At 41.6% G+C, this 25,587-nt stretch overlaps 1 protein-coding gene across 1 annotated transcript in view; it reads left to right on the top strand.

Annotated features, from left to right (window-relative positions):
• Positions 1-25,587, top strand: part of LOC137424147 (nucleosome assembly protein 1-like 4) — a 231,903-nt gene that overhangs the window by 143,403 nt on the left and 62,913 nt on the right. The window contains exons 5-9 of the mRNA XM_068111612.2: positions 11,192-11,333; positions 12,312-12,398; positions 14,224-14,331; positions 14,998-15,069; positions 18,139-18,278. Coding sequence (XP_067967713.2) covers positions 11,192-11,333; positions 12,312-12,398; positions 14,224-14,331; positions 14,998-15,069; positions 18,139-18,278 — 549 coding nt within the window. The remainder of the gene's footprint in view (positions 1-11,191; positions 11,334-12,311; positions 12,399-14,223; positions 14,332-14,997; positions 15,070-18,138; positions 18,279-25,587) is intronic.

Here is a 25,587-nt window from a genome sequence, read left to right as displayed (position 1 = left end):
AGGAAATTAAAACTTAAAATGGCACTGAGTTAAGGATCATCAGAATTATCAGAATTCCCCAAAGTTCAAAGTGCCACAACTTTGTCAAAAATGATCGAAACGTCGTGAAGTTCGAACTTGATCTGTAACGTATCCTGAGAAAACCATGTGCCAAGTTTGAAATCATTAGCATTGAGAGTTTAGAGAAAAAAAGTCCGGAAAACTGTTCTTTGCATGACGGACTGATGGACTGACAGACTGACAGACTGACGGACGGAGGGACGGCGTGCAAACCTATAGTCCCCTCCGGTGTACACCGGTAGGGGACTAATAATATAAACACAGGGGCTGGCATGATGACATCGACGTATGCACATTCGCCTCAAAGCTGTCTAGCCTGGCTTGACCTAGTCCTAGTTATAAACTATCATCTTGATGTTTCACAGGCAGGGTGAATCATCAATGTGTGTGCTGTCTCTCGGATTGGATGGACGTTAAACTGGGCGTCTCGTTTGTTGGCATTCATTGGTGGATGTTAAAGATCCTATGATATCCTTCGCGAAGAGTAGGCAAGTTAGCACCGTTACCATGGCCAAATTCCAAATGCCTGTCCTAACCTCAGTTGAACATCAGGCCTGGCAAGCCGATTCGTGAAAGACTTAGGCCAAGCCTCTCCTGGCCAACCCCACAATTACTTGGGAATCATTGTCACTGCTAAAGAAGAAGAAGAATATTAACGCTATGCAACCTGCCTGCTACAGTCGGCTTATGCACACATACCACGTGCAACACACCTAAAATGATCAGCCTGTGTTATTACATTATAATTGCCACCATGGTATAGATTGTCTAAGTAATTGATTTACATAGAATGGAAAACTTGTCTTTATGATGAAGGCTAGTGTGGAGGGTAGAATGAAGGGCAGGGTGGAAGGAATTGACAAAATTGGATTATCGACTTTGTCAATTATTTCCACCTTGTCCTTGATTTCACATGGGAGATTTCAGGTACCTCTTTCACCTTCATACTATTACAGCTCCCTACTATTACTATATTCTTCCTTCCCTCTTCCCTTCTCAAAAGTTCAATTCCATACTCCCAATTTCTCAGCAACCTTTATCTATCTTACCTTTCCTATGGCAACAATTCCAACTTCAGATCCAAAATCAATGGGACATTCCCGAGTTATTTGCCGAGCGTGCCATTCCCACCTTTATTGCCGCTGGTGCACTGGAGCACTCCCACCACACCGACAAACAAATGGCGTTCAACCTTCTGAGAACGAAATCCAAAGAGGCGATCCCATTCACATTTGGCCTACCATTCCATTAACGTTTGAGTCAACACCATCATCCAGAAGCACTTCAAGTTTTTAGGGAACCATCCTGAAACTGCCTCAATCTTCAAAATTGCCCAACTCATTTCCTTCAAACAGGCAAGAAATTTGTGAAACTCTCTGGTTAAAGGACCAAAAATACCTCGTGACTTCCGACCAGGAACTGGTAAGTGTTTACTGAGTCGCTGCAACACCTGTCCTTTCATCAAGACGACCACTTTGATCTTGGGACCGAACGGCAGTGTTTATTTAATGGACAACTTCAACTGCACCTCTAAAACTGTCATTTACAGAATTATATGCATGACTCTCGATTTATATCAGGGAGACCGGTCGGAGACTAGATGATCACTTTCGTGTACACCTGCTCGATGTACCAAACAACAGCACATATCTCTCCAAGTCAGTTGTTTCACACTTGAATCATCGGAGACCTTCGTTCGGTCACATGTCAGAATCCAGTATCTTTCTCCATTTCAGTATTTTGACAGTCGAAAGCGTAAGGAACAAAACCTTGAGGATGAGCACTTTGCCCCCTATGAGAATTAGGAGCACTTTTCATTCACTTATACCTCCCATCCTTTACACTATTTCATCGTCCTACCACCCTCTGTTTTCCCCCTTTTTATGTCATTTTATCTATCTTACCTTTCCTTTTCATTCACTTATACCTCCCATCCTTTACACTTTTTCATCGTCCTACCACCCTCTGTTTTCCCCCTTTTTATGTCATTTTATCTATCTTACCTTTCCTTTTCATTCACTTATACCTCCCATCCTTTACACTTTTTCATCGTCCTACCACCCTCTGTTTTTCCCCTTTTTATGTCATTTTATCTATCTTACCTTTCCTTTTCATTCACTTATACCTCCCATCCTTTACACTTTTTCATCGTCCTACCACCCTCTGTTTTCCCCCTTTTTATGTCATTTTATCTATCTCCCCTTTCCTTTTCCTTTTTTAAATCTCTCCTCTCTCCCCCTCTCTCACACTCTTCGTCTCGTCCACCTTCTCATTCTTTTTCTTCGCTCCTTCTTTTATTTTTATCCCCATAATTCCTTCTCCTCTCTTTTCTTTTTTTAAAGTTTCTTTATTTATTGTCTCTATTTTTTCAGCAATTGCTTGTTTGTATATTATTCCTTTTTCCCAGTCCCAAACCACTTGACTTTTAACTTCTTGACACTTTCTTTCATTAGTTGTCAGTATGAGTCATTACCACTCCACATTACCACTCTCCTCTCTCCCCCTCTTTTTAGCTAACCTGGAACATAGTTCCGGGGAGCTTATGGGATGGCGCGTTGTCCGTCCATCAGTCCATCAGTCCGTAAACACTTGCAACTTCTCCGAAACTGCTGATGAGATTTTGACCAAACTTGGCCCAAATTATATTTCGTATGTTGCAAGTCAAGTTTGTTTGCGGCATTACAAAAATCGAGGTCTGAGGGAGTCTACTGGGGGTCAAAGTGGGTCCAGGTTTGACTTCCCCCACCCAACCCCTCCCCCCCCCCCCCCCCACCCCAAAATAGGAATTTGCTTTCTTCTCAGAAACTACATACACACTTCCAATGAAACTTGACGACAACCTTCATCACCTGTGTTGTGTTGTACCAAAACTTGTTCAAGGCACTAAAAACAAGACCGAAAGTCTAACAGCGGCGTAGCCGGGCTTGTTTGATACTTTAGTAGTTTAGTTGAAGATAGACATAATGACGTAGCGTGACACAAAACTTCCGCTAATTTAATATAAAGAAGATACATTTTAACCTCCAGTAACTTTGCAGTCACTACGAAGGGATTCGTGTTACGATTACATTTATTATAATATTAACGTTACGTTGTCATTATTACAAAAATGATATTACTATAAAAAAAACGAGGCTAATTCCTTACTTCCGCGGTTACACCGCTTATTGTTGAGTCATGAACCATGCACCGCTTCAATCCATTAACTGTCCATTCACGACATTGGGATTAAAGTGTGATGGTTACATTTACTATATTACTATTATTATTACGAAAACGATACCACTGAAACGATACAATACTGTATTAAGAAACCTGGGCTTAATTTGTCCAAAGCGGTCCGAAGGTGAGGCATGAAGCCTAAGGCCTATACGTACCGTTTTGTTGGAAGACCCGTAAGGCGTAACGCCGACGCTTTCGAAATTTGATGGTCATTTTAACAATCGGTTTGTTTGTGTTTCACACTGAATGTAAAACGTAAAGGTAGAGCATGTCGATTGTGATATATGACAGGTTCGACGATATGTTCGGCCTGAACAAAATTGGATTTAAAATGGTGGTGTGCAGAATCAGCTGCCGTACCGCCGTAATGACATCAGGCGTAATCACATCACCCTGTTATGTGACCAGATCCTCAGCTCTGATTGGTATACGTTTGAGGGGACATACATACGGACGGACAAACACTGTTCGAGACGGCTTTGCCCTATGGGCTACGCCGTAAAATTCGGGCCTTATGTGGGTTTACAGGGGGGGTTGCCCAACCCAAAATAGGTATTTGCTTTCTTCTCAAAAGCCACACACACAATTTTGATGAAACGTGACGACAACCTTCACTACCCATGGTACCAATGTTTGTTCACACCATTAAAAATCGAGGTCTAAGGAAGTCTATAGGGGTTTGAGCCCCCCCAAATTAGGTATTTGCTTTCTTCTTCGAAACTACTGCACACAATTTCAATGAAACTTGGACACAACCTTCATCACCCGTGATGCATCAATGTTTGTTCACAGCTTAAAGCATCAGGGTTTAAGGGGGTGTGTGGGGGTTTGATCCCCTGAAATAGGTTTTTGCTCTCTTCTCCAAAACTACAAACAAAATTATGTTGAAACTTGACCACAACCTTCATCACCCATGATGTACCAATGTTTGTTCACGGCACTAAGAAAAGTAGAGGTTTAAGGGGGTCTATGGGGGGTTGCCCCCCAAAATAGGTATTTCTTTGTTTGTTTGTTTGAAATCTTATGATTATGTTAGTATGATTCTACAAGCTGCCCTGTCTTCTAGAAACCATTGAAATTGGTTTAAAATACCTTTAGTCAGTGTAGTATACTGTTTATTCTACTAGTTGAGCGCCAGGGGTATTTCCCCTATTTTTTTTACTTCTTACTGGAGTCTCCTTCTTTTGTTCTGACAAAGTTTTAACGCCCAATGCCTCAGCTTCTCGCTTCACGTGGTCTTTTTCATCTTTGCATGTTTAGATCAACGTTCTGTTTATTCCATCCATAAGTGATTTTCACATTAGGATTCTTGTTTTATTTTTCCCCTATTCAGTTCGGGGAATTCAGCTGCCTTTTCACAGATCGATTTTTGTCACCCATCCTAAATTCTCCTGAGGACATGAATCATCAACCGCACAATCATATGTAGGCAAGACGAGGCAGCGTCGAAACGCAATGGACCAGACCAAAATGTTCCATCATATTTAATGCCGACTGAAAAAAACATGTACTGTACATCAGGTGATTTAAGATGTTAAGTGCTAAATTAAAAACTGCTTCCGAGCTCCAAAGAAAACATGGAAGTTCTGGGATGTGTGGTAGTTTATTGTTGTTGTTGTTGTTTTGTATGCCGTGTCTGGCTGCTGGTTGCATCATTTTCTGGAAGCACAGCTGTGCTGCTGATTCAGTGCCCTTATTACCAGTAAGCTGTTACTCATTTTTTCCAACCTCGGAAGGTTGACAGACTGAGTCGACCCACCTGGTGGTGTTGTTGTTGTTGTTGTTGTTATTGTATGTGCCTGGACAGTTCTCTTGAACAAGCCTGCGGCATGGAGATGGCCAATCGATCTGGCAGGAGCGACACAGAGATGCCCCATATCCAGGATGGCATACCCCTACCTCCAATAAATAAGGGTCATGAGACTCATGACAGAGTTAGAGAGAGAGAAAGACAGAGTGAGTGAGAGTGGGGGAGAGAAAGGGAGAGAAAGAGAGAGTGAGGGAGAGAAAGAAAGAGAGAGTGAGGGAGAGAAAGAGAGAGAGTGAGGGAGAGAAAGAGAGAGAGAGAGAGAGAGAGAGAGAGAGAGTGAGAGTGGGGGAGAGAAAGAAAGAGAAAGAAAGAGAGAGAGAGAGAGAGAGAGAGAGAGAGAGAGAGAGAGAGAGAAAGAGAGAAAGAAAGAGAGAGAGAGAGAGAAAGAGAGAGAGAAAGAGAGAGAGAGAGAGAGAGAGAGAGAGAGAGAGAGAGAGAGAAAAAAGAAAAAGAAAAAAAGAAAGAAAAAAAGAAAGAGAGAGTGAGAGTGAGGGAGTGAAAGAGTGAGTGAGAGTGAGAGTGAGGGAGAGAGAGAGTGAGAGTGGGGGAGAGAAAGAGTGAGAGTGGGGGAGAGAAAGAGAGTGTGAGGGAGGAAAAGAGAGAAAGAGAGAGAGGGAGAGACACAGAGAGAGACAGAGAGAGACAGAGAGATAAGAGCAAAAGGGCCTGTCCATGGGAACTAATCTGCACTCTGACGGTGCCACGCTGCCCTGACGAATTCGTCCAAATCCCTCCACAACTTTTTGAGATATCTTGTTCACAAACAAACAGACAAGCAAACAGACAGAGGTGAAAACATAACCTCCATCCGCCTTCGGTGGCGGAGTTAACTAGAACAATGCGACTGTGTCGCCAATATGTTTCCGCATAGTCCCACAATGGGTAGATGCTATCACACTGCATATGTATGGGTAGGGGATCACGTTTGTGAAGTTTCGTATTGATCAGATAAGGTTTGTTTTTCTATCCAAGATGGCTGCCAAACCACGTGACCTGTGACATCATCATTTTCAAACTATATGCTGTTAGTTGATATTTGTAAAATTTCGCATCGATAGGGTGAGCAGTTTCAGAGATATAATTATTTAATATTTTCCTTCAATCCAATATGGCTGACCAAACCATGTAACCTATGATGTCATAAATTTAATATTTCAATACAAAATGGGTCATAGATCATGTGCATGCAATTTCAGATTTTTAGGATAAGGAATTCGATTAAAACATTTTTGGCTGGTATACCATTTCAGCTATGACGTCATCATTATCATGCTTTTCTTCCCCATGATGGGCGGGGGGCCTATGTACTCAATTTCAAGTTCGTGTGCAGTTCATGTTAATTTTTGGCAACCACTATAAATGTATTCTGCTGGGTCCTATTAATCGGAAAAATGATGTCGCCATTTTTTTCTGTTGACCTTTAGTGACCTTGACTCAAGGTCAAACTTCAAACGTCATTACAGTGACCATACTTCATCCAAAGTATATCGACTTTGGTACCAAAATGTGGTAAATTTCACAAGGAACATTGGTTATGACATTTGTTTCGTCATTTGACCTTTCGTTTTTTTGCAATATGCAAATGAGCTAATTAGAGACAAAAATATGCATAATTAGCATACCCTATTAAACATATATCCCGGTTATACATATAATGGCTAGTACATCCCGTCTCCAGAAAATGTTAATTATTAGTAATTAATCACAAATGTATCCTGGGTCCTATTAGCTGACTGATGTTGTCAATATTCTTGTGACTCTTGTGACACCGTGGTCATTATTAGTACAGTTGTCATCATCTGCACCACACACACACATCTCTGTGCAGTTCATATTCTGTGATCTGCAAGAGCAGTGAGAGCTGCATTTTGTTGTCATACATCCACACTTAACTAGGTGAGTGATGGCATATGGGGCAGGAAGTTGCTTTGTTGAGATGGCCACCAGACCATCACCTTCCACTTTCCACCCAAAGTCTGCAGCAGATGGGATCTGTTGGTCAGGCACGTAATCTTGGTTCCACACCATTGCTTGGTAGTGGGCACGCGCGATAGCCTCTTCCAAAGCTCCTCGAGTAGGTGGCAACTTTTGAGCTTCTGATTGTTTCTTTGTGAGCAATCTCCAGCGGAGGTCACCAACATTGGTGATGGATGTCCCTGGCTCGTACTACTGACAAACAAACTCTTCTAGAGCTGCAATTGTTTCTGCTGATGGTCCATTACGATTACCAAGAGATGCAAAGGCAGATACCGCATCAGGGGAAGATTTCATCAGTGCATGCCAGCAGCTAAGCTTACCCTTGCCAGCAAATCTCTGGACATCCGACTTATTTTGCTTGATCGCATCACATGGTTAAAATGACATTTGACATTTCACCTTGGGTCAAGGTAAGTAAAGTCAAGTACATGTCAAAGGTCATTTAATATCAAGAACATGTCAACAGAAAACAATAAGCAACATATTTTTCCAGTTTGGGATCCAGCAGAACAGATTTGAGATGGTAACTAATGATTGGCATTCAATAATAATGCGAAGTTATGGGATTTACGTGTATGGTGAAGACTATATGTTAATTATGCATATTTTCTTTTCTCTGATTAGGTCATTTGCTTATAATTTGCATATTGCAAACATCTGAGAGGACAAATGACGAAACAAATGTCATAACCAATGTTCCTTGTGAAATTTGCCACATTTTGGTACCAAGGTCGAAATACTTTGAATGAAGTATGGTCACTGTAATGACGTTTGAACTTTGACCTTGAGTCAAGGTCACTAAAGGTCAACAGAAAAAAATGGCGACATCATTTTTCCGATTAGTAGGACACAGTAGAATACATTTATAGTGGTTGCCCAAAATTAACATGAACTGCACACGAACTTGAAATTGAGTACATAGGCCTCCCCCTCCCCCCTCCCCCCCAATACTATTGGGAGTACTTGACAGTGTGCCAAGTTTCAAATTTATCCATTCAGCGGTTTCCAAGAAATAATTTTCAACGGGTTGAATTTGATTTCTATGCCATTGCAGCACAATTGAACTCAAACGGTGAATAATCTTCAAAATTATACAAATATGCCGGGCCGATGCATCCTTGGTGGTTGTAGTAATACAAACCAAGATGGTTGCATGCTACAACAATGGCTGAAAGATCTGAAGGTTGCCAGAAATTGGACGAGATTTGTCTGACATACCCGAGTGTGGATCGGGCCTACAAAATATTCGCTTTTGTGTTTGGAACATATTACCGAGAACTATTATGAATAACAGAGATGGCTAGATATTGTGGTATTCTGCCACGATTGATAGTGGATGTCATCCCATGATTAAGCAGAAGAAACAGCTGCCGCTCAAAACTGTAAGGCCATCATTACCCAGCAACCAGCACATGTGCACAGGCAATTTTAGCGGTGAATCAAACACCTGTGTTGGCCCCTGCCAGCGACCAATCTCACCTCACCACCAACCAACCCCCCCCCCCCCCCCTCCCTCTTAGGATGACGTTGATGTCAAGTCTCCTCGGGCAATGATGGCATTGCCCTTCTATAGCTGGTACGCACGGGTAAGTGTGTGGTATAGACGGGTGGGGGGGGGGGTGGAGGGGCAACTCCTCTCCGTCTCTCTGCTGGCTATTGGGAGATTTACCCTCTTCCGCCCATATGTGGAGAGCCATCTGCTATTTAAACTTCATTGCTGCAGACCATTACCCTGGTAAGGGTGATTCCCCTTTAGGTCCATTCTCCCTTCCACTGGGGTGGGACATTGACATGGCACGACACAGCACTGACATGGCATAGACATGAAACAGCATGGACATGGCACAGCAAAACCACAGACACAAATGGCGTAATTACGGCATATGACGGCCGACTCCACAAACCGCCATTTTGATTTCTATGCCATTCAGTCCAAACATATTGTCGAACCTGTCATATATTACAATCTGCATGCTCTACCTTTACGTTTTTCATTCAGTGTGAAACATCCACAAACTGATTGTTAAAATGACCATCAATTATTGTAAGCATAACCGTTATGGGTCTTCCAACGACACAGTATGTATAGGCCTTAGGCTTCATGCCTTCTTGCCTCACCTTCAGGCGACTTTGGAAAAATTAGGCCAGATTTCTTAATACAGTAGTATGGTTTTTGTAATAATAACGTTAATAATAATAATAATAATAATATAGATATAATAAATATAATCATGACAATGCAATCCCTTTGTTGTGACTGCAAAGTTAGTGGATTGAAGCGGTGTATGGTTGTTTCATTGTTGACTCGAACCATATAGAACTAGAACGGGCACTCGGTAGAGCGCATACCTTCGCCGCAGCTACTTTTGTTGCCAAAATAAAAGACTACAAGATCTGTGTAGCAAGATTCGAGGGAATGACACTCGATGACTACAAGATCTCGGCGCTGATTCGTTGTCACTGTGCCATAGTCCCGTTGATTTGCACGGAAAGAACCATGTTTACGGCTGCTAATCCAAGTTTATTACATGCATCCTTACAACTGTAAAATATGCATATATATATATATGTTCTGTTTTTCATCTCTTCAAATTGCACCAACAGTCGAAAACATCATGACACATAAGAATGACACATCTACTTTCATCCAATTTGGATCCGAATTGACCGCGTTATGATTTTTAAAAAACCGCACATTTTGCAAGGGCGTGACCCCCCTGACCTTTGGCCCCCAACCGCTAACAAGTGTTATGACGTCAGAGTGTCATGTCGCATATCACAAGATTGGGCATTGAATTCTGAACATTTTGGCATTAGTTTCATACAAATTGGACACAAATTGACCGCGCTATGGTAAAAAGACGATTTTGACCTTTTCATGACCTTGACCTTGACCTTTGACCCGATCGATTCCAAAATCTAATCAAATGGTTCCCGGATAATAACCTATCATCCCACCAAATTTCATGCGAATCGGTTGAATACTTTTTGAGTTATGCGAATAACATACACACACACACACACACAGACATACAAATAAATACACAGCGATCAAAACATAACCTTCCGCTTTTGCGAAGGTAATAAACCAGTGTCCCAATGCAATCTCTTCACTTCCATGGTGACAAACACCTAAGAGACTTCGAGTACTTCAAAATAATTTAATATTTAGATTATTTGCTAACTGGTATCTCCATCCAGGTCATAATATCCTCTTCAACTAAAGTATCAAACAAGCCCGGCTATGCCACCGTTAGACTTTCAGTCTTGTTTAATATTGCTCAGCATACCGTGTATTATCATACCGGTTTAAATCAAAGGTGATAGTGTTCGCATTGTACTAAAAGCTCGTTAGGCCATATCTTCAATATCGTGTTTCATTTCCGATGAGCTCATTATTATAGAAAAGATATTCATGCACTCGAGGATGTTCATTGTAGAACGAAGATGGTTCCAGGGTGAGCACGTTTTCCACCTTGAATAAAGATTAGAACAGACAAGGCTATTTACCTTAGAGAAGAGAACATTCCATGGGATGGGACTTCGACACAAGTATTTTAGATATCAAAGGGAATTCGTAGATTCAAATAGGTTTTTTAAGTGGATGGGAGGAGCACAACTAGACGCTACTGCTCGAATATATTTAAAGATGGTTGACTTGTTTAAAAGGATTTATATAAGTACAAAGGGAAGAGGAATAATGTGGAAATTGATGGCAGGAAAAATTTCCTGTGAATGATGTGTGTACTTCTGAGAGCGTGTGGCCCTTGTCCCTTTCTAATTCATTCAACTCAAGATCCACAATTCATTCCCCTCCTCTGTCCCCGAGCTCCCAGACTGTTAAAAACCACACGTCATGTGACCATTGTGAATCAGAGTAAGCGTAGTATGTATACCGTCCAGTCTTGAATTGGATCATGGTTCCAAATGGATGGGCAGAATTCCCTTCTCCTGTTTCTCTCGTGTATCTCCTTTTTTAAAATATTAATTCGTATGATGTCTGTGGCTGCTGGTTACATCATTGCTGGGAGAGCGGCAGTACCACAAGGTGCATAGGATGTTATGAAACTATTGGAGGTTTCCTATTAAATTTGTCCGTTTTCTCCCCGACAATGTCTTTAGGCTGCCAACATCTGTGAAGTTGCGGGTCAGTGCTCTGCGTCGTTTACAGGCAGACTACTTCAAGCTGCAGGCAGAATTCTTCCAGGAGGTCCACCGGCTCCAGCTAAAGTATTCCGCCCTTTACCAGACATTCTACAGTCGGGTAAGATCGTATCCCATGACATTGCATGTTTATGTTTATGCTTCTCATGTATCATTCATTCCTCATGTCATTCCATCATCTGCCAGGAACCCTCTTCTGGTGAAACTGCCAAAATCTCGGCTCTCTGCTCACCTTCACTCTTTCATTCCTCTTTTCTCCTGCCTCTGGAACAAACTCTCTCACTCCCTTCAATCCCACTCCTCCCTCCAGGTCTTTAAAACATCTGTTCACCACCATCTCTTATCTTCCCCCATCCAAAACATTGATCCCCGCTAATTCACCCCAGATCCACTTTCTTGAATTTTTTTTTTCCAGATTCTTGAAATTCCGACATTTTCCTGGAAGTCCTAGCAGTGTCCATGTGATTTCTACCTGTCCCACCCCTCCCCCCCCCTTTCCCATGCCTCCTCCCCCCAAGCCCTCTCCCTCCCACAGATCTCCCGATGTCCCTGTTCTCTACTGTTGTACGTGTGTGCTTCCCTCTCTCTCCCCATCTTGTCTCCCGCTCCCTTTATTATTGTATGTTTTGTGTGTCCGTTTGTTTTTTTTGTGATTAATGTTAGCTCTTACACGAGCCTCAATATTGTATACAAAAAAAATAAATTGTTTTCTTGTTTCAAAACAAAACTTCAGGTCATTCAATGGAACTGATGGCCATGTCGAACATTTGTAACACTCACACTAAACTCGAGTTATTGGACATTTCACTACGTTTATCAGACATTTATGAACCGTGTTTTTTAGTCGTTAGACATTTATACTATCCTGTTATCGGACATTTTAAATCACTCTCTTTTTACTGTTATTGGATATCTGTTCCGCTCCATTTTTTTATTCCTTGGTTATCTTCATCTATAGAAATAATACCTTCAATCCGTTCCTTGTTATTATTTTGCCAAGATCATAGAAAAAGCCAAGGATGTTTATCCTTTATTTGTCAGGGTTGTCCTGCAGTATGTGAGATCTTTGCTGTTGCAGAGACGGGACATTGTCACTGGATTAGTGGAGCCGACAGACACAGAGGCAAAGTGGCTTGAAAACCCAGAGTTGCCAGAAAACAACAACGTGAGCTTCTTCCTTCATGCTTTTAGCTTTTACCTGAAAAATAAAATAACCAGGTTTTGAAGAGCTTTTGCATTGTCGCATTAGAGTCTGAGTACAAACAAAAGGTCTGAGCAGCATTGCTATATGCTTCATGAAGCGCAGTCTTGATCAATGGATGGTGCATAATTTTTATTACAAGCAAGAAACTGGGACAAGAACTGTGATTTTGGCTTGTTATCTGATGTATTCACAAGGTGGGTTTAGGAGTGTTGGAGACGCATGGCCTTACAATGACGCATCTCCGTCGACCTTCCTTCGAGGACATGAGTCGAATAATTGCTGAGGAATAAATATTCTGGTACTGTAGATGAATCACACAATCCATACTGAAACGAGAACGACACTCAGTGGTGCACCAACCTCCGCCAGCCCGAACACTTTGTTTTGTATACCACTGATAGGTCAGATCTGAATCCAGACCTGAACCAAAATCGATTTGGCTTGTTCTTGTCACCCAACCAACTCATCCACTTTGTTTCATCCAAATCCATCCACAACTTTTTGAAATATATTTCCATATAATTTTGGCCCCAATCTCTCAATGGAAAAGAATCACTTGAGAAATTCAAAAAATTTCGTATCCGGATTTTCCTCAAAATCGAACCAATTCTTCCTTGTCACAAAACCAACCTGTCCACCAAGTATCGTCCGAATCCGTTTATAAGTTTTTAAGATATCGTGCCACAGTATGTACAATGTTGGCCCTTTTTAACTGTTTTTTTTAGCCGTTTTTAACCATTAACTCAATGGCGAAGAATCACTTTTGAAAAATCTCACGTCTGAAGCTGGATCTTCATGAAAATTGGAACTATTTGTCCTTGTCACACACCCAACCTGCTCACCTAGTTTCATCCGAATCTGTCCATAACTTTTTAAGACATCGTGCTACAGTACATGTCGTTTTTGGCCCTTTCTCTCAATGGTGAAGAACCGCCTTTAGAGGCCATTTTTCCCCGCAGAGCAGGGGTTGGCCTTTTTCGGGCACCGTGGTCCCCTTTTTGAAGCAATGTTTTATGGCCGGATGCTCTTCCTGCCACCAACCCTGGTAGTCACCTCTTGTGACACACAGGGAATTACCAGCGAACTGGTACTCAATTTGCCGACCTCGGAAGGATGACAGGCTGAGTCAACCCCCTGGCATTATTCAGCGATCGACCGGGATTCGAACCCAGGATCCTAGGATCCGAAGCTCGCACCCTAACCACTAAGCCAACACCAGGCTTTATCTCTCAATGGTGAAGAATCACTTAAAACTTATGGTATCCGAATCCATATTTTGATCTTCACCAAAATCTAATCATTTCGTCCTTGTCACACCCCCTACCTGTCCACTAAATTTCATCCAAATCTGTCCACAAGTTTTTGAAATATCCTGTTCACAGACAAACAGACAGACAAACAGACAGGGGTGAAAACATAACCTCTGCTCACTTTCGGTGGTGGAGGTAATGAACACGACCTGTAAGGTGTACTGCTACTCCGCATCTTGACAATGTTTTTTTTATTTTTATCATTTAATGGATTTTTGTGTAGCGAAAGTGAGCTTGTGCGACGTTAGCAATTTTGAGATAGTAAACTTACATATTGCATGAAGTAATCAGTTGTTGGCAATGTGTGGAATGGGTGAAGATCGGGTGGGAGCAATGAAGTGGATAATAAGCAATTTCTAACCCTGTGTTGGAACCGCAGCAAGCTGATGGGTGGGTGGGATGTAAATGGATGGTGCAAGTGTATGTGATACAAGATGAGGGTTGAAATTATCTTGCGGACAAATTTCAATTCGCAGAGTGGACATGATGAAGCAGATGAACCTGAAGAAAAAGAAGTGACTGGAATACCTGGCTTTTGGCTCACCACCATGAAAAAGGTTGATCTGCTTGCTGACATGATTCAGGTGCAGTGGTTGATGATGCCACATCCATATTGCTTTCCACAATTAATACTGTCGAGCCTGGATACAGGGGAATTTTATTGCCATCGTGACTCCTTTATTTACTGACTGCAGGTCTGTGCCAGATGATTGTGTTTTTCACCCTTTTCTTATTCTGTAAACAAAACTGCCCATTATTGCTGATTTGTAAAGGATGCTCAGCTTGTTAAAATGTTCTGAAATGTGAACCACCCAGGTGTTTGGCCCTCACCATCCTGCTGTTATTTACAATACCTGGGCCTTTATATGTTCACAAAAGGGTCCAATGATGCCCATGATATTCTTATGCATGGTTGAACAACTAAAACGAGTAATTATCTCGATGTTTTGTATCCTGATTGGATGTTAAATAATTTGTGTTTTATTGATAGATTTCTGTGCATGTGGACTATTAGATGCACTCGCTGATCCTTTCACTGTGTATTTGCTGTAATGACCACCAATGGCCCATAGAGGGCAATATCCCCCTTTGACAGTTGTTGGATGACACTTTATTGTTAGAAATTGCCAGTTTTGTCGCATATTCCTCATGGTTTTGTTAGAGATAAACTTGCTTATTTGCGCCGCATACATTGTGCATTTCAGCACTTCTTTGAGCTTAATCCAGATACTGTCACTGGCTCTTTGCAGGAATATGATGAACCAATCCTGCAACAGCTCCAGGACATTCAGTTGAAGTTTCCCGAGGGTGAAAAGGGAATGGTGAGTTGGAGAATACTGCCCCAACCCCAATACCCACAAACTCCCACCCTCTCCGCACCTATCCCTTACTCCGCACAATGCAGCTTCACGTTCCCATAACTGCATCAATGCCATCATTCCAAATCCTGAGTTTCCTCCTCCCTCTACCTTACACACTCCACCCCTTAACATTTCCCTGTAGAATTGCTCTGATGGAAGTGAAAGATGTTGCTAGGATTTTGTGCCACTCTGTGTGCAGGCCTCTGCCCCAATGGCCTCCCCCCTCTTAGACGAGACAGTTATCCGTTGCATTCAGTATGATATTTACACCCTGCGTACAGGACTGCAAATGGAAATGATTTATCATCGATTTCACAACAGAGTCATTTGGCTAGGTAGGCTTACCTTCATTATGCACCAACTTCAACATGTCTCTTGTTCACTCATAGTAAGGTTCTGCAGGTTTGACAGTTATCTCGAACCATTTGTAAGTTATGACAGTTGTTATCCCGAACCATTTGTAAGTTATGACGGTGGTTATCGCAAACCATTTGTAAGTTATTACAGTTGTTATCGCGAACCATTTGTAAGTTATGACAGTTGTTATCCCGAACCATTTGTAAGTTATGACGGTGGTTATCGCAAACCATTTGTAAGTTATTACAGTTGTTATCGCGAACCATTTGTTAGTTATGACAGTGGTTATCGCAAACCATTTGTAAGTTATTACAGTTGATATCGCGAACCATTTGTTAGTTATGACAGTGGTTATCGCAAACCATTTGTAAGTTATTACAGTTGATATCGCGAACCATTTGTAAGTTATGACAGTTGTTATCTCAAACCATTTGTAAGTTATTACAGTTGTTATCTCGAACCATTTGTAAGTTATTACAGTTGTTATCGTGAACCATTTGTAAGTTATGACAGTTGTTATCTCGAACCATTTGTAAGTTATTACAGTTGTTATCTCCAACCATTTGTAAGTTATTGCAGTTGTTATCTCAAACCATTCGTGAGTCACGACAGTTATCTCAAACCATTCGTGAGTCATGAGAGTTATCTCAAACCATTCGTGAGTCATGACAGTTATCTCGAACCATTCGTGAGTTATGACAGTTGTTATCAAAAACCATTTCCTGCACCCTTGTTTTGAGCAAATGTTTTTTATTTCTTGTAAGGAATTGGGACTGTAACTAATGGTGTGCTATTTATTTTTCCAGCTTCTGCCCCACCCCAATACAGTTTTTTATGCCCATAGGCCTGCCAACCAGTTTGGGGAAAAGGCGCTGTATGAATTGAGCAAATGAGTTTGCCATGCAGTATACCAATTGAAAACCATGAACCCATGAGAAGCACTTATAGATAGAAATTTCGTTGAAAAAAAATGAATGATCATACAATTTTGGATAAACGCCATTGGTTTCCTTACAGAAAGAACATCGATGTAAATTCATATACATTTGATGCATGATTCAAATCATTTGTGCATCTTCGTTTATGAATTACATATGATTCATAGGATCATTCTTATAAAGGGAACAGCGTCTCTCTGCTGTCTTGGCCAATTCTGGCTAATTGGGGTATTTTTTTCCATCTCCCTGTAGACCCTGTTATCTGGATAACAGCCTGGTAGCGAAGCATTCATGGTGACCTCTCCGCTTTTATATTCTACTTTAAAAACCCTAATTAAAGTTTCAAGTGTATACAATCACCTGCCATGACAGAATGCATATAATAATGAGTTGGACCACTTCTTGCATAATCTTGTTCTTGTAGATGTCATGGGATGTTTTCTATTGTTCAGGTTTCCATAATATGTGAGGCTTGCTTCCAATATGTGGCCTTCCCCAATGCAATTCCTCCATCATGTCTAGTGGTTAGCCTCAGTGTAGCTCATTCTGTGACGAGAGTTCTTCTTATGATGGACGATATGACCAGTTCTTGCATCACACTTAAACCTCACAGATTGGCATGATGGACGCCCTTATTACGGCTTCGCCACTTCCTCGAGGAATATCCGACAGCTCAGACTTTCACTAGTGCATCTCCTGTGAAGTCGCTTCTACTTTCCATAATGTAATATCAATGTTGCTCGCCACTATAAGTCGACCTCTTCATAGACACCCATTAAATGGAGGTCATAATTTTGACCCATTGTCATTGTCTTCATAAGACCCATTGTCATAATTTTTGGATTGTGCAATATTTGGCCTGTGCCATCGTCATCATAATCGTGACGAATTATCATTATTATTATTACATTGCACTCGTAAAAACCCCGTCAAATATGATGGGTTGGAATAGTTTATTTGATGGTGCAGTCTCGTGACAGTGACAAAGTCTGATGCCTCGGCCTAGTTTGAAGTGTGCTTAGATCTTCTTTATTTATTAGACATCCTCCAGACATAAATGAACACTCGTTTTACTCGGAGGGTGTTGCACATCATGTGCAGTGAATTTCACCTCACTACGCCTTGTATGTATTCTTATTTTTAGAAACGCTTCTGTACACCCCCCTTGAGGCTCGGTTTGCAAGCCACCGTCTACAATTCCAATAGAAGAGACATAATTACTGTGTTATGGAAAATGTTTTTCGAGTTTGTTTTATCCTCAAAAAGATACTGTAGTGAACACACATTCGTGTTAAATGATTGGCCTTTAAAACCTGTTCTTACAATGGGCGACAGACATCTGTACAAACACACAAACTGACATTGTGTTTTACATGGCAGATTATGGTAGATTTATCATTCATTGGTAGCAGTAGCATTTGACATTATACCAAGACTCCTTAAAAAACAGTAATTAAATCTCAACAAAAGATCAAATGTCACGTGAACAGTATAAAGGAGGTAAAAACGTTTTTAGATCTATAACTATGGTAATCACAACAGACGGTCGACTAATTTCCTCAAGTGCTGCTCTTAGGGAGAGCGGTAAGGGGCGAGGGGAAAACTAGACAATAACACATAGAGACCCCGAATATTGAGAGCTGGATTGACCACCTTCCTCCCAGAGCTCCTGCCATAGCACCACGATCTTCACTCTGCAGTGACGAACCGGGCCCTCGCTGCCCCCCATGCTCAGACATTCGCGCTGGAGTTCCACTTCGCTCACAATGATTTCTTCAGAAACGAGGTGCTGAGCAAGACGTACATGATGCACAGCCAACCCGGTCCGGAGAGACCCCTCGGATACCAAGGACCCACAATCATCAGTTGCAGAGGGTATGCTATTTATGTTTTCTACACTTTTGTGTGTTGGTCAATGTAGGAAAACATCTAATCAATGCAATATGGGATGCAATGATTCCAGTGAAGCATTAAGCTGCCACTATCAAACCAGAAATTCTGTTTCTGGTAACTCCATAACTTGTCAGCTTGAATGTGCCTGTCACGTGAGATCCCAGAAGCAAAGTAGAGGGAGCTTGAATAGTACTTGAATGAGATACCTTCATGGAAGTTCAGGTGTTGTTGGCAGAAGAACAGAAGGAAAGGTTATTTGGTAAAGTACAAACATTTGAGTTGTCTGGTCATGAATTTGTTGCTATATGGTGTCAAATCCGACTAAAATTATCCTTATGCACTGCTGGTAAGTCGTGCTACATCTTGGATGTGAACATAAGGCCAGTTTTCTAATCTGCATTTCGATTGTCGATGTTAAAGATCCCAGAATATCGCTCAAAAGTAGTATGCTTGTACCCTTTATATTCTCTGTCCTTGTGTATCCTTACTGTAAAAAGTTTGAAAAAGCAACATATGGTATAGTCTGCATCTTTTATCTACACTCACAATTTATGCTTCTGATCCGCCAAGTCGCAATGAATATGTTCCAAAATTAAAGGAATGAGTTGTTTTGGAATGAAAATAGCTCTACAAGTCGATGAAAGATGGCACATTAATGACCCTCTGGGAGGGTGTGATCTGCCTGCTCCACCTCGCTTGGTGTATGTGTGGTGCCACTCCATGATTCATAGTTGACTCATCAATGCCTGCATGGAAATTGGGATGTGCCCTAAAACTGCCACATCCACTTAATTCAAAAGCAAAATGCAATTTAATACAATCTCAAGACGTTTGGCTTGGAGTGGGTGCCAGGAAGCAAGTGCCAGATCAGCTATTGCTGCATGCATCGTGACCAACAGGAGCCTTTGCTCCTCGCTGAAGAGGGCCAACAATCCCGAAATGAATGTTCATGGATGTTCCCTCTTCGGGGTGGACTGGTCTATTTGAGAATTAAATCCCCTTCCCGGTATTGACTGCAGTACATTCCTACTCTAGGAAGGAGGGGAGCTGTAGCTCTGCTAAGCTAATGCATAATGGGATACCTTCCTGGTATTTAATACAATCTCAAGTGGTCAATCCAGCAGTTGGACAGGCACCGTGAGGTGCTTGGACTCAATGGGAAGGTGTGCAGGTGAGGACATTGAAGTGGCAAGGGAAGATGGAGCCAATACTGTTGGATTTCCTTTTGAGGGCAACGTACGATGTGCTTCCATTGCCAGCAAACTTGAGGTTGTTGGGGTTGTTGCAGGAGGAGAGCTGCTCTTGGTTTGAATTATTCCAATGCTCATTGGTTTGTTCTTCCTCCTAGTCAGGTTCACTATGTCAATAAATTATATTTCGTTCAAAATCATGGTAGATTAACAAACCTATACATTTTTGGAAAGGTTATAGCATAAGGAAACTAAAAATCAATGTTTACATTTGGAGAGATACCTGTATGGCGGCCATTTGGATTTTCAAAATGGCCACTGTAAAATACATATTTTGTTCTATTTCTGCCTCTAATTACCCTAAAAACTTTTTTAAATATACTAAACCTATATTTTCAGGCACAAGGAATCCAATGAAAGTATCAAATTAGTGCTATGGGGAATGGTAAGACACGAATCAAAGGTTTTGAATTGCAAAATACTGTCTTTATATTCGCGATAAGTTGCATAATCAAATACATGTTATCATTTTGTACAGGCAGTTAATAACATCAAAATGTGTCACAATAATTCATATCACCAAACATACACAGGCAGTCAGCAAAATCATATATACACATGCAGTCAGTATAACTTCACATCTACACAGGCAGTCAATGACATCAAACATACACGATTACAGAATATGCCATTTAGAGTTCGTCATCACTGTCCTGTGTGTCGTATCCGACAATATAGTCCGCATCGTTTTCACAGTCCGTTCCACACAAGCAAAGGTCGGTCAAATTGATTGGCAAATCGAATTGGTCGAATGGTCGATCGAATCGAATTCGATGAATCAAATCGAATTGGTCGAATGGTCGAATGGTCGATCGAAGCGATTGGTCGAATGGTCGAATTGGTCGAATGGAATTGGTCGATTGGTCGAATTGGTCGGAATTGGCAAATGTAAACATTGATTTTCAGATTTTCCATGTAATAACGTTTCCAAAAATGTATAGGTTTGCTAATCTACCATTATTTTGAACGAAAAAACATAGTGAACCTGACTATCCAGTCCATGGAATCTTTAACATTCGTCTCCAACATAACATTTCCAAACTGTCAATCTTCTTCCTTTCTTTCTTTTTCAATGTCCATGACTCACATCTAGACGTTGCATTTGGAAATACCAGGGCAATCCCCAATGGCCTCTTTGTTTGTTTTTGCACATCTTTGGCTTTCCAGATCTTTATCAATCCTGACATTGCTGTTTTCCCCAATGCTAACCATCTTTTAGTTACTCAACCATATTCTCCACTCACTTCAATCTTAGAACACAGGAAGAATAAACTTTTCAGGATTTCCACATGATATTCTCCAAATCTGAACACATCGATCTCCCCATTTGACAAGATTTTAGTCTTTTTTAGGTTTAAATAAAGACCAGCCTTTTAACTTTCCTTCTCCATTCTCTGCAACAGTTTCATCAATTCCTCTTTAGTTTCTGCCAAAAGATTGATATCATCAGCATACCTTAGATTGTTGATACATCTTCCCCCCAATCCTGACTCCAGTTTCTATGTCATTCAAGTTTGATTTCCTCATGATGTACTCACAGTACATAGTGAACAAGTAAGTGGGAGAGGATGCATCCCCCTGTTTGACCCCTTTTCCAATCCCAAACCATCCTGTCTCACCATACTCTGTTCTGACTGTAGATTCTTGTTTACTGTACAGGATTATTACCATACACATAAGGTGTTTACTGTACATTACCATACACATCCTCATTTCTCTCAGCATAATCCACATCAATTCATGATCAACAGAATCTTTACTATAATCTACATTAACAATACATTATATTTACTATCACTAAATTATTATATACAATACAATTTACTAGTACCCGACTGCAAAGCCGCAATGAGCCGGCGAAGCCAAAGCCTCTTGCCACTATTTTACCCATCACGATGGCATCAGTGGGTTAGGTAGTTGATAGTAGGTACCGTACCTGGTAAGACTTGGTAAAAGAGAAGAGCAGACAGTCCTCCCCAATACCTACATACAATAAATGTCACAAGAAGCTTGAGGAAGTAACTATACGATGTGCTAGCTTAGGGCCTATTTTAAGAAATTTTAACTGGGCTTAACATACGTTTTCACAGTATGTGTGTAGTCTTCTAACTTCAGTCGCTGTCAGGACTGGTTCTCTCCGGGCACTGCGGCTTCCTCCACCAGAAGAAGTTAGCTTGCAGTAAGATCAGTGCCGACAGGTCAGACGATAGCGCCGTTTCAACGGCAATGTGTGACTGTCGTTAATCAAACCGAGCTTTCTTTCTTTATGTAAACCACTTATACCGGTAGGTGCAGGACAACATCATAAATCAGACAAACCTACTGAGCATGGGAGCATGGGATTGAAGTCTAATTCGGCTTTTTAGGTCTACCACTAAAGAAGAGAAAAATTTCGAAAATGCCCCAGAGACGGGACTGTTGTCGCGAAGGGTGCACTAACCGGAAGATACGTAGTTCCGCGGGCGCCTATTGAACCTTTTCGCAATTTTTTATGCATACTTCCGCATCCGCAAGATGGCGGCCTCCATGGAGCGATTTGGTGCGTCAAAGCTTCGAAATTCTCAAAGGATCCAGCAAAATCTGGCTTTTCAACATAATACGTACGCGTTCATTCACAACACCGGCTTGGCCGGCTATAATACAATACAGTATAATTATTATACAATACAATATTTATATACAATATAAATTAAAATTATTATATATATACAATTCTATATATTTATACATGATATTTATTTACTTTACTGTAATCTACATTATAGAATCTAAGAAGTTCCTGTTCCTCTTCTAAAACCTGCTTACTCAACAGGCATTTTTCTCTTGATGAAGTCTTCTATTTTCTGTTCAATGATCTTTGGTAATACCTTCCTTTGATGTGAAATCGAGGCAATGTTTCAGTTATTTGAACATTCTCTTGCCTCCCTTCTTTGGCAACGGTATCTAGACTGACTGCTTCCACCATTAATTAGGCCATGCAATCTTGCTCTAGGTGTGTGTACAGACAGCTGTTAAACTTTTTGATTGCCTCCTCCCCAATGACCTCAACGAGTTATAATGGAATTTTATCGGCACCTGGTGCGTTTCCATTTGCCAGCTCTTCCAGGCCTATCTGTACCTCACCTTCCATCACTATTGGTTTTTGCTCATTTTCCATTTCTTCGAAGGTTGCCATCAAATTGCTATATCGTTTGTATAGGGCTTCAGTAAAGTCCTTCCATCTTTCTTTCACCTGTGTTTCTTCTATCAGATATTTTCCTGTTCTACTCTCAAGCACACCGATCCGAGACCAAAACTTTCCTGTGATCTCTCTGATCTTTTTATAAAGATCTCTTGTTTTCCCCGCTCTCTTGTCACTTTATATCTCCATGTTTGCCTCTTTGAAATATCTTGTGTTTGCCTTTCTTAGCTTGTTGTTGGAAGTCAGCATTTAGCTGTTTATCTTGATGCACCTTTGGTTTTCATCTCTCTTCTTATGTCTGCAATATTTATTGCCTCTTCTGACAGCCATTTAGTCTTCTTCTTTCTGTTTGCTTTTGGGATGTTGTTTTTGGCCTCTTCTTTTGCAACGTCTTCAACCTCCTGCCACAATTAATCTGGCATTCTGTCAACCACGTCCGGCTCTGCTGTTCGTTTCTTATACGTTTCCAACCTCCTGGGACAATTTCCCTGAAAATTGCTGAACCGCATTATTTTCACATACGGAAGGTCATCACAAGTAAAAACTTTCAAATCTTAATCAGTTTGATGTTACAACATCATATAACGGCGCTTCGGATGATCAAGTATCATATGTCATGTTTCTCCCTCGGTGGGAAGAGGTGCAGAGCTTGGACTGCACCGGTATGTTTGAATACTGATGTTCTGTCGGGAATCAAAACAATTGTAATCAAATATTTATTTAATGGAAATGAATATATCAAGGTTTCCACACTCTCTGCTGCACTAGACTGAGTGTAACGAATGATAGCACGATCATGTATGACCTTAAACAAGGAAATGAGAATGCCATTTGGTCCATCATTACCGTGTTGCACTCCCGAGTTAATTTATGCTGCAGGTGTAACCAACAATCCCTTCTTGTTTTATTATAGTCTAAATAACCGGATCTTGATCGAGTGACATAACTTTTTTTTAATCTATATCGGTGAGTATGGTTGAAAAATTCGATCTTTTTTGTCAAAGTTTGCCTAAATCATTGTTATCTCCGGTGAATGGAGGTTATTTTTTCACCCCTGTTTGTTCACTGTCTGTCCATTTGTCTGTGAACAGGATATCCAGGGCCTCCAAGAGCTAGAATGGGCCTCGGGGCAATACTATGTGTCAGGCCCCATTCATCATGGCCCCCTTCAATTTTCTTTTTTAAATCAGCTTATAGCTACAGAGGTTTCCATATTTTCGGCAGAACAAACACATGCATTAGTGTTACTAGCAACGGTATCCACCCTATGGGGGTACCGTTGCTAGTAACACTAATGGGTGGGGCTTCAATTGGGAGGCCGAAATGAAAAGGCAAAACATCAGAAATTGAAGGCTTTTTTTTATTTTAAACGATTCATATAAACATCCGTTGAATCATATCACACGCAACTCATCAAAATCTAAACAGTATTTGTAGAATTTCAATAAAAGCCACATCACTGTTCATATCGGTAAATATTATTCCATCGTGTTTGGAAAAACTGGAAAATTGGAAAATTGGAAAAATTGGAAAATTGGGGGAAAAAAATGGAAAAACAATAAAACCTATTTTACTCCAGGGCGTCCCAGGATTACCCACCCAAAATTTTGTTGCGATCGATTCAGCCGTTTTTGCGGTACTCAGGAACAGACAGATAGACAGACGGACAGACATTTGGTGAATTATAGTAAGACTAGCGGGGTCACCCGTGGGAATCCCACGGGCATGGATGTGTGTGACATTTCGACATATTGAGTTATATGCTGCACATTCATTTTTACAAAATGGTTACTGGCAAGTCATCAGATCCAGAAATGGTGTGAATTTAGTTATTTCACATAATATGTGACCCCTCACTCCTCTCCACCTGACACTCTCCTGTCTCCACCTGACACTCTCCTGTCTCCACCTGACACTCTCCTCTCTCCACCTGGCACTCCTCTCCTCTCCAAACCCTCACATCCCTCTCCTTTCCAATCCCTCACCTCTCCAATCCCTCACACTCCTCTCCTCTGCAATCCTTCACACGCCTCTCCAATCGCGCCTCACACTCCTCTCCAATCGCGCCTCACACTCCTCTCCAATCGTGCCTCACACTCCTCTCCAATCGTGCCTCACACTCCCCTCCAATCACTCCTCTCCAATCGTGCCTCACACTCCTCTCCAATCACGCCTCACACTCCTCTCCAATCGTGCCTCACACTCCTCTCCAATCGCGCCTCACACTCCTCTCCAATCGCGCCTCACTCGCCTCTCCAATCGGCTTTCCCCGTCTCGTTTCTCTCCTTTTTCTCCCGTCTCGTTCTTTTTCTTGCTCCAAATTGGCCCGTCGGAATCGGAAATCGGCCCGTCTCGCCCGTCGGCCCGTCGGAATCGGAAATCGGCCCGTCTTGCTTTTGTGCTTGTGCGTAAATAAATTGTGTTCATGACACCATTTCTGGTGTTGGGCTAGCGGCTAGGGTGCCGGCTTAGGATCCTGGGTTCGAATCTCGGTCGATCGCCGAATTAATGCCAGGGGGGTTGACTCAGCCTGTCATCCTTCCGAGGTTGGCTAATTGAGTACCAGTTCACTGGTAATTCCCTGTTTGTCGTTGAAGGCGGCAAAAAGGGTTGGCGTCAGGAAGGGCATCCAGCCGTAAAAAGGGGACAAAAAAAACAACAACTACCACGGTCCCCGAAAAGGCCAACCCCCGCTTTGCGGGGAAAAATGGCCTCTAAACGGTGGTTTTTACACCATTTCTGGATCTGATGACTTGCCAGTAACCATTTTGTAAAAATGAATGTGCAGCATCTAACTCAATATGTCGAAATGTCACACACATCCATGCCCGTGGGATTCCCACGGGTGACCCCGCAAGTT

Source organism: Myxine glutinosa, chromosome 3, assembly GCF_964187855.1.
Source record: "Myxine glutinosa chromosome 3, kmMyxGlut1.1, whole genome shotgun sequence".
In the NCBI taxonomy this organism is placed as follows: Eukaryota; Metazoa; Chordata; class Myxini; order Myxiniformes; family Myxinidae; genus Myxine; species Myxine glutinosa.
Note: the sequence above shows the minus strand (reverse complement) of the source record. Positions and strands in the feature narration are given on the sequence as shown.